Raw genomic sequence first — 15,736 nt, 5'->3', positions numbered from 1 at the left:
CGCTTTTCGGATACATCGCCCCTCTTCCATCCAATACATGAATGATAGGACAATTCTGTTGATTGGTGGAAACGGGAGGGAACCGATTATATCTCAGCTGTCCTCCAACATTTGTCACAACCCTTTTCAACACTTCAAACAATACAAAATAATTGTATGTTGTAATCACTACTTGAAAGGATACATTTTCTGCTTGTTTTTTTCAAACTTATAAATTTGAACATGTTTCTCTTCTGTATATATTCTCTATGTATATAATTATGTAATATTTGGAAATTGTAGAAAAAGTAATTATAGCACTAAACATAAAAACTTGGCAATATATTTAGTGGGATCGGGGATGCGGTCGGAATGTCAAAAAACAAAACTAAATCAATCCTAACAAAATAACCGTAAGCTGACAGAGGAAACTTGACAGTAAATAAGCAAAAATCACACTACGAGAAGAAATGAAAATTTTACAAAAGGGCAATAATATCAATAAAGTAAGAAAAAAAGATCCAAACGAAAAGTAATGAAATAATGGAAACCCTACTAAAAGAAAAATATATTAACAAAAAACAATTGTCACAATTAAAAACGAACAATGCGATATGCCCAAAAATATATGGACTTCCAAAAGTACATAAAATAGGTACACTATTTCGACCTATTGTCTCATCGATAAACACTCCAGGCTTTGGCTATCCTTTTTTTCCAGTTATATCAATGACCTGCCCAACTCCATCCAGTCCTGTAACTACCACCTATATGCCGATGACTCCCAGATATACATATCCTTCCACCCCACCGATCTTCCTCGGCCATTCTCAAGATCCAAAAAGACCTAAACTCCATCAACGAATGGGCCCATAAAAATTCCCTAGTCCTCAATCCGTCCAAATCCACCGCCATAATTATCGGGTCCAGGCAACTCCTCAATTCCCTCCCCAGCATCCCACCTCTCATGCTAAATAACCATCCCATCCCTTTCTGCTCTTCAGTTAACAACCTAGGAGTAGTCTTTGAACAAAACCTTTCCTGGCATTCTCACATTTCCCAAATTTCCCGCCATTCCATTGCCTCCCTCAGTCTGTTTCGTCGGTCCTGGCTTCTCTTACCTTTCTCCACCGGCAAACTCCTTGTATCTTCCCTTATACTTCCCTTTTTCGATTATAGCTGTTTGGCATACGGTGGTCTCTCGGAGGGGGAGAACGCGCGATTGAAGCGTATTATGAATTATTGCGTAAGATTTGGGGACCCCACGGGGATCCCGGGAGTCGGGGTTGTATTCCCAACTTTCCTGGCTATTCCCCTCCTTCCGTGAACAGTATTTCCTAGGTTGCTTTCTTTTCCAGTCCATCCACACTCGTTGTCCTCCTTACATCATCCAATCCCTCCAATTCAACTCCTCACATCTCACTCGTCAGACCCGCTCAATCGACCTTAACCTTCCGCAACATACAACCCATACCTTCGAAAGATCCTTTCTGATCCGAGCCCCTAAACTCTGTAACTCCCTTCCCCTTTCTATTCGTCACGCTGCCTCCTTTTCCTCCTTTAAATCCCACCTGTATAATCACCTCCTCTCCCTCCAAGCAGAGACCTCACGTTAACATTTGTTATTTTTGTTTAATATTCTCGTAATTTTTTCTTCTGTCCTGCCTTACTGGTATACATTGTGCCAAGATTTCTATCTTTTTTTACTTTTAACTTCATAGAAGGAACTTCCTTTATTTATTTCAAGTAAATTATTCTTAGGGGACGCCAGTCCCAGAATAAAGTTATTTTTCTTCTTCTTAAAAAAAAAAATCTTGCAGACATCTTAAAATTAACAAATTCACACAAGGTAAAAGAAGTACCATGAAAACAGACAGTCGAAGATGATGAAATGCTGGTATCCTTAAACGTAGAATCTCTGTTTACTAGTATTCCACGTGGACTCATAACCTTCATTGTGATGAGGAGACGGAAAGAAATTGTTAAACTAACATCCCATTTCTACCATCCTTGAAATACTCCAATTGACAGCGTTCAAGGTTTTTTTTTTTAATACAAATCATTCATTGGACCACACATCCCCGATCAATCATATTGTGAATAGAAACTGGTCGATCACCTTTACATCACAAAAAATTGGGAATTTAAAATCTCTCTCTATCAAAAATAATTCAAGGAAGATTCAAACTATAAATAAAATATCTTTTTATGTAAGGTTTTGATTGAACTAAAAAAACTAATGTCTCAAACGGGATTCGAACTCATGAATCCGCTCGGACACCAACTCCCCATCACAACTTACAACCTTTCGAATTTTCCCTCCTTTTTACCATTTTTTGGTGTCCGATAGCTCGGGTGGTTAAATCAGCGGCGTATTGAGCCGAAGGTCGAGAGTTCGAATCCCACTCGTGACACTAGCTTTTTCATTTCAACCAAAACCTTGCATAAAAAGATTAATAATGAAAAGAAGTAATTTGGTCAATAGACCACTAAATATAATGAATAATAAAAAAAATTAAAAATTATTCGCTCGATTTATTTACCAGGAAATGAAATGTACTTAGAAACAAGTAAAACAGCAACTTGTATTTTAATTTACCATAATTGCTAAAAGAACTTCCCAAATATTTGTTGGATTTTTTATCATTTTTATTTCTGCATGGCTCATTTTACATATTACATTTAATCAATTTTTAATACACGGGTTTTTTTTTAACCTGCGAAAACAGGTTTTCCCTATTTTTTGAACAGATTCAAAAAACGAGACCAATGGCAACCCCTTACATTTTTGCGTATATTCCAAAACCAATTTTTTTTCGACGTCAGTTTTTTTATTTCAAAGAGGAACCCCAAATTTTTAATTTTTTCTGAAAAAAATAAGAGCCGCAACTTTGGAAAGCCTCCACCAAACGGCTCTAGGATGGTTTGAAATTATTAATAAATTAAGGAAATTTCCTGGAAATGTTGATTTTCTTTTTCTACCCCTCGGGTCGGTAGGTAAACATAATAATAGTAATAAACTTCAAACACAATCATTTCTCATAATGAAAATGAGTGAAAATGTAAGTTTGTATTCGACAACATGGTCTTCAGTTTAAACTATTTTTTGATAAAAGGTCCACAAGACAAAATACAATTTTTATGTTAACTGTTTAAATGATGTAATTATAATTGATAATTGTTTGCTACCAGTAATTTTGGGGTATTAGCCTTAAAAACATTAAGGTATGCAACGGATTTGGACTTGCGCAAAATAAGCATAAGCAGCATAAAACTGCTTTCTTTCAAAATTACTGAATGAAATTTTCTATATATGTTCTAATATTTCTTTGCAGGTTGATAATTTGTAAATTGTAATTGGTCATTACCTAAAGAAAATAAAGTTCTTTTGTTTTTCTAGTGGCTTTGTGCGTTTTCGTGAGGCATCTGCAAGTGGAAAAGTTCGCCACGTTCACGTCTAAAATAAGCCAGAGACTCTCCTGGAACAATATAGCCACCTATGTCGGCTATATGTCATGCTTTGGGCTTAGCATGGTGGCCAACTTTCAAGTCGGAAACCTCTGGCAGCTTCACTACATCGGAGCCATGTTGTGCTTTGTCGGGGGGACTGCCTACTTTGTCTGTCAGGTAAAGCCACTTCAAAATGATGTCTGTTTTTAATGGCATCCGCTGTCTTTCTATAGAAAATCATCGCTAAAGACGGTAAATTTGAATCTTTACCATTGTTATATTCAATACTTTTTAAAAGGATAGTTCCTACTCACAGTAAGTTGTTTTTTGCAACGATCCGGATTTCGAGCCTTTTAGCTCATCATCAGGTTGAAGGACTTCTACAACCACGTCTCTCGACATGAATTGCCAAAGTGAACCTCTGATACCTCCGCCAACGCGACGTTCTAATTATCAGCTGATTTTTTTAAATGACGCTCAATTTGAACGTGCGAAGCGCGGAAATTATAACACAAATAAATATTAGAATAATAAATACTTAATATTACTATAAATTACTATAAAAATAATATCAATTAAAATGGTTAGATTAATTATTTGGATGTTTGATATTATTTATGTACATATTTAAAATGGGAGGTAGATCAAAATCTGTTATATTATTAATGCATTTATCACCATGTTCAATTTTACATTTTTTAATTTCAAATTTCTCAAACCAATCTAGTTCTTTCCCTTTGTTGAAACTATGTAACACTCTTNACCATCTAAAAGAAACAAAACATAATTTCAATTCAAATTTAAATACAAGAGTGTTACATAGTTTCAACAAAGGGAAAGAACTAGATTGGTTTGAGAAATTTGAAATTAAAAAATGTAAAATTGAACATGGTGATAAATGCATTAATAATATAACAGATTTTGATCTACCTCCCATTTTAAATATGTACATAAATAATATCAAACATCCAAATAATTAATCTAACCATTTTAATTGATATTATTTTTATAGTAATTTATAGTAATATTAAGTATTTATTATTCTAATATTTATTTGTGTTATAATTTCCGCGCTTCGCACGTTCAAATTGAGCGTCATTTAAAAAAATCAGCTGATAATTAGAACGTCGCGTTGGCGGAGGTATCAGAGGTTCACTTTGGCAATTCATGTCGAGAGACGTGGTTGTAGAAGTCCTTCAACCTGATGATGAGCTAAAAGGCTCGAAATCCGGATCGTTGCAAAAAACAACTTACTGTGAGTAGGAACTATCCTTTTAAAAAGTATTGAACACCACACTCACTCTATCATTTATCATTTCTATTGTTATATTCATTTACACAACACACGCATTGAAATTATGCTGTAAATAAACAGTTCGAAACAAAACTAAAGACTAACATTGTCCAGTACATTTATGCACAAGTAATCATTGTGTGATAAATGTGCAAGTCAGGAGGTGTGATGGAAAGGTAAATTTGGAAATGGGAGCTAAATTTTATGAATATAGGGAACTCTTAACATAACAGCCAAAACAAAGGGGAGCAACTGTTTGCTTGAAGACATGAGAAATATTGGATAAGGGAGGACAAGGGCTTATTTGGGTCGGAGACTACTTAGAAAGGTCTGAAATCTAAGAGTAGGACCAGCAGAAGGCACTCTGGAAGAAAGATAAGGTTTTACATTCAGTAAAGAGAATTGGTTTTTTTTTTTTTTCTTTTCTTTTTTTTTTTTTCTTTTTTTTAAATATTTTATTAACTCTGCCCTTTCTGTTTATAATAGGTCATTTGAGGATACATAGATTTACAACTATTTACATATTTACTTTACAATTTATTAAGGTTTTTAGTTGAGATGAAAAAAAGTTAATGGCACGAGAGAGATTCGAACCCACGACCTTCGGCTAGATACGCCGCTGCTCTACCACCTGAGCTATCGTGACCTCGATCCACTCGGACATCAACTGATTCGAGAATCCAAATCGATTACACGACATTTGAAAAATGGCAAAAGGAGGGAAAATTCATAAGGTGGGGTTGAGATGGGGAGTTGATGTGCGAGTGGATCGAGGTCACGATAGCTCAGGTGGTAGAGCAGCGGCGTATCTAGCCGAAGGTCGTGGGTTCGAATCCCTGTCGTGCCATTAACTTTTTTTCATCTCAACAAAAAACCTTAATTAATTGTCAAGCATTAATTGGTCAAGCGGACCACGAAATTAGTGAATTTACATATTTACATTGAGGAAGAGCAAATAATCACTATCCCACTTCACTTAACTAATCCTGAGAAAGAACCATCATGTAGTCATTTCCTCTTAAGATGCCTTAAGGGATTTTAGGGATGGGTTCTGTTGGGCAAGGCTTAGGCGAGTCTATTATGGTGATGGTAGAGATTATTGTAAAATTTCGTAAATTTTTGGAATTTTAAGATCATTGTGGAGTTAGTATTTCAGGCATGATCTGGACTTATGGAGCATTTATAATTGATCCAAAGATTGGAGACGTTGAATATTAGAAGGCTTAGCAATGCCCCACAGTTCTATCCCTGATGTCCAAATCGGTAATGTTTTGTAGAGTGTAAGTTTTTTTCCCTGATAGATTGGATTGTCATTCTATAAGTTATTAAGAGTAGACCATAGTATCTGTTTATGTCTTGCTGCTTCCATGTTAAGCATCGAGGTTGAACCCAAGGTAAAGAACACAGTCAGATTTGGGCAAACATCGTTGTGGTATATTATCAGAGATTTTCTTCAGAGTGTAAATGTGTCTTGAAAGCATTTTCTTTCATTAATCTTCATTTTCTATTGACAACAGTCTACTATACATGTCATATGTTTATTTTCCGAAGCAACTGCAGGATTGGGTTAGAGGATTGTATAGCTGTGTCATTGGCAAAAGATGCCAGGAGGGAGGTAGGTGTGAACATCTGCAGTATAAGTAGTCCGAGCACACTGCCTTGCAGTACTCCCACAGCCAGAGGGTAGAATTCAGAGTAATCAGATCCTCATCAGACCTTGTTAAATAGAGGGTATTTGGAAAGACTTGCTTTAATTTGTACAGGAGTCCCTTGCCTCACATGATCAAACAATTGTGCCACATCAAGCCATGCAATATTCTTTATGCTCAAAGGAGAAAAATATATGGTATACAACAGGAAACTCTTTCTGAACTGTGGAATAGTGATAGTGAAAGCTAAATTGATGAGCTGGGAGAAGGTTTAAAAATTTTAATTTTGGCAATGGTCTTTTAAGGAGAATTTTTTCAAATACTTTTGGATGATGGGAAGTAAACTAGGAGAAGTAGGAAAAATGATCCATAATATAAAGGAGTTTAGAAAAATGGAGAAGGAATGGTGAGTTTACATCGGTCGATAGCAGTTTGTCTATCAGTGGAGATTTTTTAGAACAGCAAATTTTGTGGAAAATTCGGCATGTTGTACATGTAATTATTGTATATTTTTTGTCGCATCCATTGACTGGCTAAATGTTCCATTTGATTATTGGAGCTCCAGACTGCCTTAAATGAAAAAATGGGTTCACTCTCCCCCCCCCTCGCTAGAACCCTCTTGACCATCTATGAGTCGGTAAACTCGTCTTGAACCACAATGCCGATTGGGTCACTTGTTGGGTCTATCATCATTGGCAGGTTTGTTGAAATCAAACGCGTTTTGGCATTGTGCCATCTTCAATGAGGAACTTATGAATAGTCTGTGTTTTCATCATCCTCAATAATTCAGACACAATCACTGTTTCTACTCTTTTTTTATATTTTTTTTTATTACTTTAAAAATTTTAATGTTTTTATTTTTTATTTTAATTTTATTTATTTAAGTGGTGATTAGTGACCGTTAATAGATAATTATTCAGAAATCGTGAGATGCAGTCTGGTGTGATGTAGGTTTCAGAAAAACATTTTCTTTATCGTGCCAGCGTTTCAATCTTTATTGAGCCCTGAAGATGATCTCAATGAAGATCGAAACGCTGGCACGATAAAGAAAATGTTTTTCTGAAACCTACATCACACCAGACCGCATCTCACGATTTCTGAATAATTATTCATTTATTTATTTTTTATTTTTTATTTTTTTTATTCTAATACAAGAAACCAGACAAAAGTGGTTAAATTAACAAAACAGTGGAGAATCAAACCATTTATTATTTGTTGTGTGGCGTATTTCCAGTGCAATACCTGGAGTATGTAAATAGAAATACAAATGTAAATCTTTTCATAAAACTCAAATATGTCGGTGGTTTTTGGTTAAAAAGATCATATAAGGGTGAGACCGTTTATTATACTGTATGTTATATTAGAAATGAAACATATAGTTTTTATTTATTTTTTTTAATTAATAATAAAAAATACTTTTAACCACCTAACAACCACACAATTCTAAATAATAAATATACACCTAAGAAATATAATTACTAACGGTTTAAAAAATGGAAATTTGATAAGTAATCAAATATTGATTTTTGATAATGTTTAAGATGGCATAAAAATATCCGTGATAATGTTATTTTATCACTGTCTACTAATCTCCACTTGACAACTTTCTCTCTTTTAGATAATTTACATAGTCAAGGCTATGCCAGATATCGAATGAGTTAATACAAATTCAAAATTAACAATATTTATTTTTTTAGACTATATTTTCATACCATATGGCGAAGATGAATAACACGAGCTACTTGTTCTGGGTGAGATGTATCTTGTGCTCTTTTTCAATCATAACATGCGTGTCAGCATTGGTACCGGGAGTAATATCTGGAAATTATTTTGACGGTAAATAATGTTCTAATGTTATTTAGAATCTGTTGTATTTTTCCCCCCTCCGTGGGATTTTAATACAATAAATTGTAATTATTTATCGTAAACATTTAATTTATAGTTGAGTGAAAATTTATTTCAGGTAAAGATTCCAGACATTGGCTTCCGAGCGATGGCGGTTACTTATGGCACTTATTAAGTACATCGTCCGAATGGCTGCTCGCTTTCACCCAGAGCATCCTCGTCCTCACGTTTCTCCCAGAATTCCGCAAATTGAACATCTACTCTCCTGTTTTGATAATCGAGGGGATAAACAAGGAGCCGATGTCTCCGACATTCAAAAAACGGCTCAGCACTGTACTTTATGAATAAAATAAAAAAACGGATTCAAGCTGCACAAATTGATATTTAAAAATCATACATAGAACTTAAAAAAAAAAAAAAAAAATGATGGCGAAGTAGTGATAAAATGTTCCTATAATCTGAAGAAGACTGATGAGTTGGTTTTTCTGATCAAAGCCTTGGTCAGGGGTCAGAAATTAATTAATCTCAACACAACACATCTACTGTGATTAATAAAAAGAAAGGTAGAACTGCTCTAAATGATAGATTTTACTTTTTACAAGAAATTGTACATATAAATGTAAATAAAACTATTTATTTGTTCTCATATTGTTTGTTTTATATTTTTGCTTTATGTTGTTTGTTGTTTTATATAACTACAATCCTGTGTTGAGAGTTTGCTGTCCTCACAAGAAATATTGAAAAGAAAGTTTTTATTTATATAAACAAATTGTTATGTTGTAGTGAAAGGAAAGGTTCATTTAGGTTAATTTTTCGAAGTAGGGAAGATCTAGCATGGAATGCTGAAAGTAAAGAAAGAATCTAAGATAATTCTTGTGCCTATTATATCATTTTCCTTTGTGTTTTTTCAATTTTTTCAGCTGAAAGATGCAAATGCAACCACATTCGTACGAAGGTCTGACCATTGAATAGAAACGTAGTAGAAGTCCATTCATTAAATTGGTCGAGAACAGTTTTACATTACCTTACAGAGATGAACGCCGTGCCGAAGCCTAAACCATTGTGGCCACGTACTCCCGTGCAGTTTTGCTTTGATAGATCTCATCAAGTAATACTTTTTAGGTTAAGGAGGTTAAGTGAGATGGCTGAAGAGAAATGCAGTCCGGAATATTTTTAGATCAGCATAGAACAGATATTTGCCATCCTTCAGAACCAGCTCATTCACAAATCCTCTTATATACATAAATAAGAACACTATGATGCAATGTTTATTCAACCAATGCTTACAGGCAACTCTGGAAGCATATAGACTCTGAGTAGCAGACAAAAGACTGTGCAGATATTGAAAAATAAACAGCAAATTATTGCAAAGGCAATCTATTCCTGCTAAAGATACATGTAGATGTAGATATATTTCCGGGGTGTAGTATACTGCGCCCTTTGAGAGCTATTGTATCCCCCGTGCTCTGCCTAAAGCACATCGGGAGTCCTATGTCATCAAGGAACTTGATTAGTAGGCCCAGTTTCAATGGTTGAAGGTCTTCTATGGTCACATTATACATCCCAAAACATTTCTTCCTGTGGGCTAGTGTAGCTCCGCAGTTTGTTAGTAAATGTGTTGGTGTCTCTTTTGCCTCCTTGCAGAATCTGCATGTGCCATCTTGGATTATTCCTATTTTTTTTAAGTGTCCGTTTAACTTGCAGTATCCTGTTAGGAATTCTATAAGGATTCATAGTTTGTTCCTGCTTCCCTTGACACATTAAAGATACATACAGGAGCCTTGAAAAAACCTTTGGGATCTGATAAAAATCTTTAAGATTAAAGAAGAGAGTTAATAATGTTGATTGCCAAATAGACCATTGATCACATAAAGACCATAGAGGCTGGCTCTTTTAACCTTAACCTTGGTCAACAGTATAACCTTGTTAAGGCTGTACCTGCCTTTGAAGGAGAAGAAAAATGTTTTAAGTGCCTTTGGATTTTATCATCAAAATTTGCTTTTTGCATTAGACCAAAAACTCTTATGTTGTGCAGTTTTTGTGTAACCAAGTTTTTAATTTGTTGAAGAGAAATGGTGGTTCAAACACTTAGTTCCGCCCTATGGATGTCTATGGCTACAGATGAAAGTCCAAAAAAAAGGTAAGTTTTCATATTCATTCATAAGTTTCAAATGGTTAATTAATCAATAAAATTAAAACATCTTTAGTGAGATAGTTATCCTATCGGATAGTGCAACTGGCTTAAAAATATCAAACTATTTGAACATTACTGTGAACAGTGGAACCACACAGTTAATTTAGAGAAGTCCAAAATCATGGTGTTTAGGAGAGGTGGTAGGCTGTTCTCTGGATTGATTTTTTTTTCAGGGGCAATCTCATCGAGATTGTAAATGAATATAAATATTTAGGAGTCATATTTACCCCGAGAATCTCTTGGACAAAGCACTTCTCTTGGAAAGCGTCAGTGGCTAAATTAGGTCTAAATAACACATGGTCAGCCTTCCTACTCAAAGAAACTATCCCTATTAAAGTCAAGTATAATATTTTTAAGGCGATAAGTCGTGCAATTCTGTGCTATGGCTGTCAAATGTGGGGATACGACAGGTTTGAAACAATAGAAAAAGTGCAACTTTTTTTGTAAGAAAGTTGTTCGCATTGCCATCTGGTACACCAAACTATATATTATATTTAGAGGCCAACTTGGATTTAATTTTGGTGAATACACTTACGCTTCAGTACTCCTATATTGTGAAAGTTCTGTCTCCCGATACTAGATACACAAAAATAACATCGTTGGTGGTCATAAAGACTAATATTTCATGGTTCGCTCACAGGAAATATTTGTTTGAAAAGTACAACTTGCCCTTCCTCATATCCTTAGACAACCTCTGTGACTGGCATAATCATTTTTCGATTCTTATTAATCAAATTAAAAAACAACATCACGAAGAATGCCGGTCACGTGTCCAAGCATCTACGCATCTCACACTTTTCAAGGAGGTACAAATTTCTCCTGCATTGTTCGACCTACATGAAGATAATTTTGACGGTCTTTGTCTCAATGAGTTGCGATGGCTATTTAAGCTAAGAAGTGAGGTTTTGCACTTAAACTCGGCTATTTGGATCAGAGGGGAATTGGGATTCTTCTTTCTTTGTTGGTTTTCTTAGTGTATGTGGTGTAGAATTCTTGGGTTCATCAGAAATTTGCGACGATTTGCGATTTCGCATTGATTCAAACGGATTATGGAGATTTTCAATGGTTAGCTGTGGCGCAAGAGGCAGCGGCGGCTCGAGGAGCTCGTGGCTACAAGAGGAGTTCAGGGCCGACAATGGGCCCACCCCCAGCAGGACCCAACGCCAAGGGTCCGACCTCTCTCTTTATATTAACAGAGGAGAATCCACTCCGATTCTCCTAAAGAATCGTCTTAGATTGTCTAAAGTCGTCTATGGACAATTCAGAGTCTCGACATCGAACTTCCCGAAGGGCAAACCTTGTTACGACGGAGCGCCGCAACCGCGGATCGGAATACCGACCCGCGGTTGCGCATGGGCGCCCCGTCCACTCGGCACATGCGACGGCCCGTTAACAGACCGCCTATTAAAGTCGCATGATTTTGAGCCTTTCGACTCACGAGACTCACAGCGTATCATTGCTCATAGTCGGGATTCGGCCTTAGAGGCGTTCAGACATAATCCCACGGATGGTAACTTCACACCACCGGCCTGTCGACCGAGTGCATGAACCAATTGTCCGAACCTGCGGTTCTTCTCGTACTAAGCAGGATTACTACAGCAATGACATGTCATTAGAAGGGTAAAACTAATCTGTCTCACGGTGGTCTAATCCCAGCTCATGTTCCCTATTGGCGGGTGAACAATCCGACGCTTGGCGAATTCTGCTTCGCAATGATAGGAAGAGCCGACATCGAAGGATCAACAAGCGACGTCGCTATGAACGCTTGGCCGCCTCAAGCCAGTTATCCCTGTGGTAACTTTTTTGACACCTCTTGCTGAAAACTCTTCAAGCCAAAAGGATCGATGGGCCGTGCTTTCACAGTCCCTATGCGCACTGAGCATCAGGATCAAGCCAGCTTTTGCCCTTTTGCTCTACGCGAGGTTTCTGTCCTCGCTGAGCTGACCTTAGGACACCTGCGTTATTATTTGACAGATGTACCGCCCCAGCCGAACTCTCAACCTGGTAGTGTCCTATCAGATCACGCCATGGAATATGTCGCCGGCAGGCCCGTACGTTCTTTGTGTAATTCGCGCTCTATTGAAACTGTATCCCACTTCTTGGCGGAGTGCTCATCCCTGGGTGAGATTCGGTTGTTGCATCTCGGATGTTTCACTCTCTCCAGGGTTAACCTGTTACAGTTTTTGAGTGGCTCAAATTCGCGGCCCTTAATCCTTTACGCTAGGCATGCATGGAACTACAGATCCGAATTAATTAATGAGTTTAATTTTTGATTTCTATTGTATAACCTCTTTTTCTGTTCTCTCTTTCGCATTTTGGCAGTTGTTGTTTCTCCCTTTTTTCTTTTTATTGCATAGGCTATAACTTTTATTTTATTTTATGTATTTTTTCGTTTCTGATTGTTTAATCAATGACCTCTGTCAGACGGATCCAGGATCCATGGCCTTAAATGCTTTGAAATCTAAATTGTCTTTTTTCCTTTTTTTTATGTTTATTAAAGCATTATTATTATTATTAGTGAGATTGTATGAGACATCAATGGTGACCGACTACATCTCCGACCACTCCTTGATAAAGTCTTGCGCATTAAAATATTCAAGAGAACTAGTCATGAGAGGACCCATTGGGTTCTGTTCTTTCCCTATCTGGGAGTGCCTTTCCTTTGCTGCATCAAGGCAGATTAATAATCAATAAGTTTTTTTTAATTAAAAAAATTAACCATCTACCAACTTTGTTGAATCAAGGTTATTCGAAAAGAAATGTTAAATATATCAGCCTGGTTCCCACTATCTTCCAAGCTGAGGTCCATGCAATCCATATATATTATGCAGGGTGGGCGACCAAGACCCGAGGGGTTAAATGCCTAGGTAGGCCCATACCCCATCCCTAAAACGTCCAGGACTTGGTCGGCTCACGTGTCCTGCATACACCTCTTGGACTTGTTCACAAACCCCAAGATTTTGGACCATTTTATCTCGGGGAGTGATTTGGTGATGTCCTCTCCTTCACAGATTTCAAATCTAGACCTAGCATACCTATCACACTCTGCGAGGTAGTGCCTTGCCGTTTCTTCTTTTATTTCGCAGAAGCGGCAAAAGGGATCTGGTAGGATACCCATTACGAAGAGGTGTCTTCTCAGTGGGCAGTGGCCCGTCAGAATACCTATCAGCCTCCTAATTCCCTTCCTTGAGATAGAGAATAGCCATTTCGATTCTGCTGGTTTGATCGCCTTAACAAACTCTTTCGACTGCCTGTATCCGGGGGATAAATTCCACTCCCTAAGGAATTGTTTCATGCCCCAGTTATTGATACTCTCTTTCGCTGTGCTCATAGAGTGAGGTAATACCGGTTGTGGCCCGACAAACGCAGTATTAGAACCTTCTTTGGCTAGGCCATCTGCCTTTTCATTGCCCTGGTGTCCTTTATGTGCAGGTATCCAAATAAGGGTCACCTTATTCTCAAACCTGAAAGAGATCCTATTGATAAGATCTATAGTTTCCTCCACCAGTCGTGAGGTTGACAAATCTTTTTGTAATGCCCTAAGACTAGCCTGACTGTCAGAAAAGATTTTAATATCTTTTCCCTTAATTTTATTTTCCATAAGTGTTCTACAACACACATTGATGGCCCAGATTTCCGTCTGAAAAACGGAGGTGTTATTGCCAAGAGGGGAGGAGATGCTGATTCCTAATTTTGGTATGTAAATTCCTGCACCACTCCCCCTTCCTTTGATAAGTGATCCATCTGTGTAGCAGTCTATGTTACGATGGTCATCATCCAGACTATAATCATAATCACAAGGGGTGACTACCTGAAAGTGCTTTTTCCCCGACGGGGTCCATGCAATCCAATTGAGCACAGGGTTGTTAGAGTAGAAAATGAAAGGTGCACAAATTTGAACGTTCAGTTTTATGCAGTTAGCTACAAACTAGTCTGAGAATTCCTTAAATGTATGATGGTTCTAACCACACACTTAAGGTAAGTACGTACTGGGATTCTTTGAATTTCCGGAGAGTCTCGGCTGCGTCTAGCCTGAGTGCAGGCTGCCCCGACTCATCATTGCGATGAATCTGGTGTGTTGCGGGCTAGCATTTTCAGACTCTTTTGAATCCCATCCAATGTGGGATTCTTTGACTCAATGTTGCGCAACATTTGCCAGTGCATGAATCGGAACAAGCGCTCTGGCTTCATTTGTTTAGTTGACATTCTAGTGAGTCTTTTCTTGAAGATTTTGATGTCTTGCATAAAGGTATGTTGTGGAGTACCGAGTTGACTTTACAGTTTATTGAAGACATGCATTCCCATCGGTGTTTGTTGGATGTATCATTCACGGAATACAAAAATCGGGAATTGAAAAGCCAAATATTGAATGCTTTAGCCCAAAAATCACCCACCATCTTTTTGAGCGATTTTTAATGCACTTCCAATTGGATGAACTATGTGCAGTGCAAAAAAGGGCAAGGGAAATCCCCGAGAGAGCTAGTTCCTCCATCATTTTTCTTTTTCATCATTTTTCAGTTCTTTGTCGCGGAGCAAAGTCGGGGCTGCATCAAAACAATGAATCTATGCAGCCCTGACTCTGCTCTGCGACAAAGAACCATGTCCAGACCAAGATTCAGTTCACATTCACCAGTGCCTGCAAAAATATGGAGGAACTAGCTCTCTCGGGAATTTCCCTTGCTCTTTTTTGCACTGCACGTAGTTCATCCAATCGGAAGTGCATTAAAAAACGCCCAAAAAGATGGTGCTTAAGGTTGTTTTGAGGTTGTTTCCAGAACATGAAGGCATAGGAAATGTACAGGCTGACTAATAAGCCAAGGAGCAGCCCTCTAACCTATGGGATCAGAACCAAAGTTTGAGTTGGAAAATTGCTTGAGAAAGAGAAATCCAAGTACTGATCAAAAGCACCAGGCATGGAGGTAAGAGAATAATAAATGTCTCCAAAAGGAAGGTAAAAGAATTAGCAGGCAAGATGTGAGGAAAATTCTATACTGGTCATTGCCCTTTTAACTACTGCTTAAAGAAGGCAAAGCAGAGACAGACACTGTTTCAAGGGAAGTTTCTAACGTTGGCACATATCCTTTGTGAATGTGAGGTACTAGCCTGTGTGTATACGGTATATAGCCCCTTCAAAAGGCCATTCTTATACCAAGACAAGTGCGTGAAAAGGCACTAAGGTATGTGCTTACTTTTTGGGAAAAGCGCACTTTCCACAGCACGATCTTAATAATAGGGCTAAGAAAAAGTAAAACATTGGGGTCATCTGTTAGAAAAATCCAAGAAAGACTGTGCTGACTTGAGGTCTGTCATTTTTTGAAAGGATTT

At 37.4% G+C, this 15,736-nt stretch overlaps 1 protein-coding gene and 1 pseudogene across 1 annotated transcript in view; both read left to right on the top strand.

Annotated features, from left to right (window-relative positions):
- The window catches only part of LOC106667798 (DNA damage-regulated autophagy modulator protein 2-like), a 35,137-nt gene extending 26,272 nt beyond the window's left edge, over nt 1-8,865 (top strand). The window contains exons 3-5 of the mRNA XM_024227542.1: nt 3,380-3,606; nt 8,070-8,208; nt 8,336-8,865. Of these exons, the coding sequence (XP_024083310.1) occupies nt 3,380-3,606; nt 8,070-8,208; nt 8,336-8,565 (596 nt within the window). The 3' untranslated portion in view covers nt 8,566-8,865. The remainder of the gene's footprint in view (nt 1-3,379; nt 3,607-8,069; nt 8,209-8,335) is intronic.
- A 1,424-nt stretch (nt 8,866-10,289) lies between these two features.
- Nucleotides 10,290-15,070, top strand: LOC112127135 (annotated as a pseudogene).
- The last annotated feature ends 666 nt before the right edge of the window (nt 15,071-15,736 follow it).

This window comes from Cimex lectularius, unplaced genomic scaffold (assembly GCF_000648675.2).
Source record: "Cimex lectularius strain Harlan isolate CLEC.00 unplaced genomic scaffold, Clec_2.1 scaffold87, whole genome shotgun sequence".
NCBI classification, from domain to species: Eukaryota; Metazoa; Arthropoda; class Insecta; order Hemiptera; family Cimicidae; genus Cimex; species Cimex lectularius.
The sequence above is the reverse complement of the archived record's forward strand: the minus strand, read 5'-3'. Positions and strand labels throughout refer to the sequence as shown.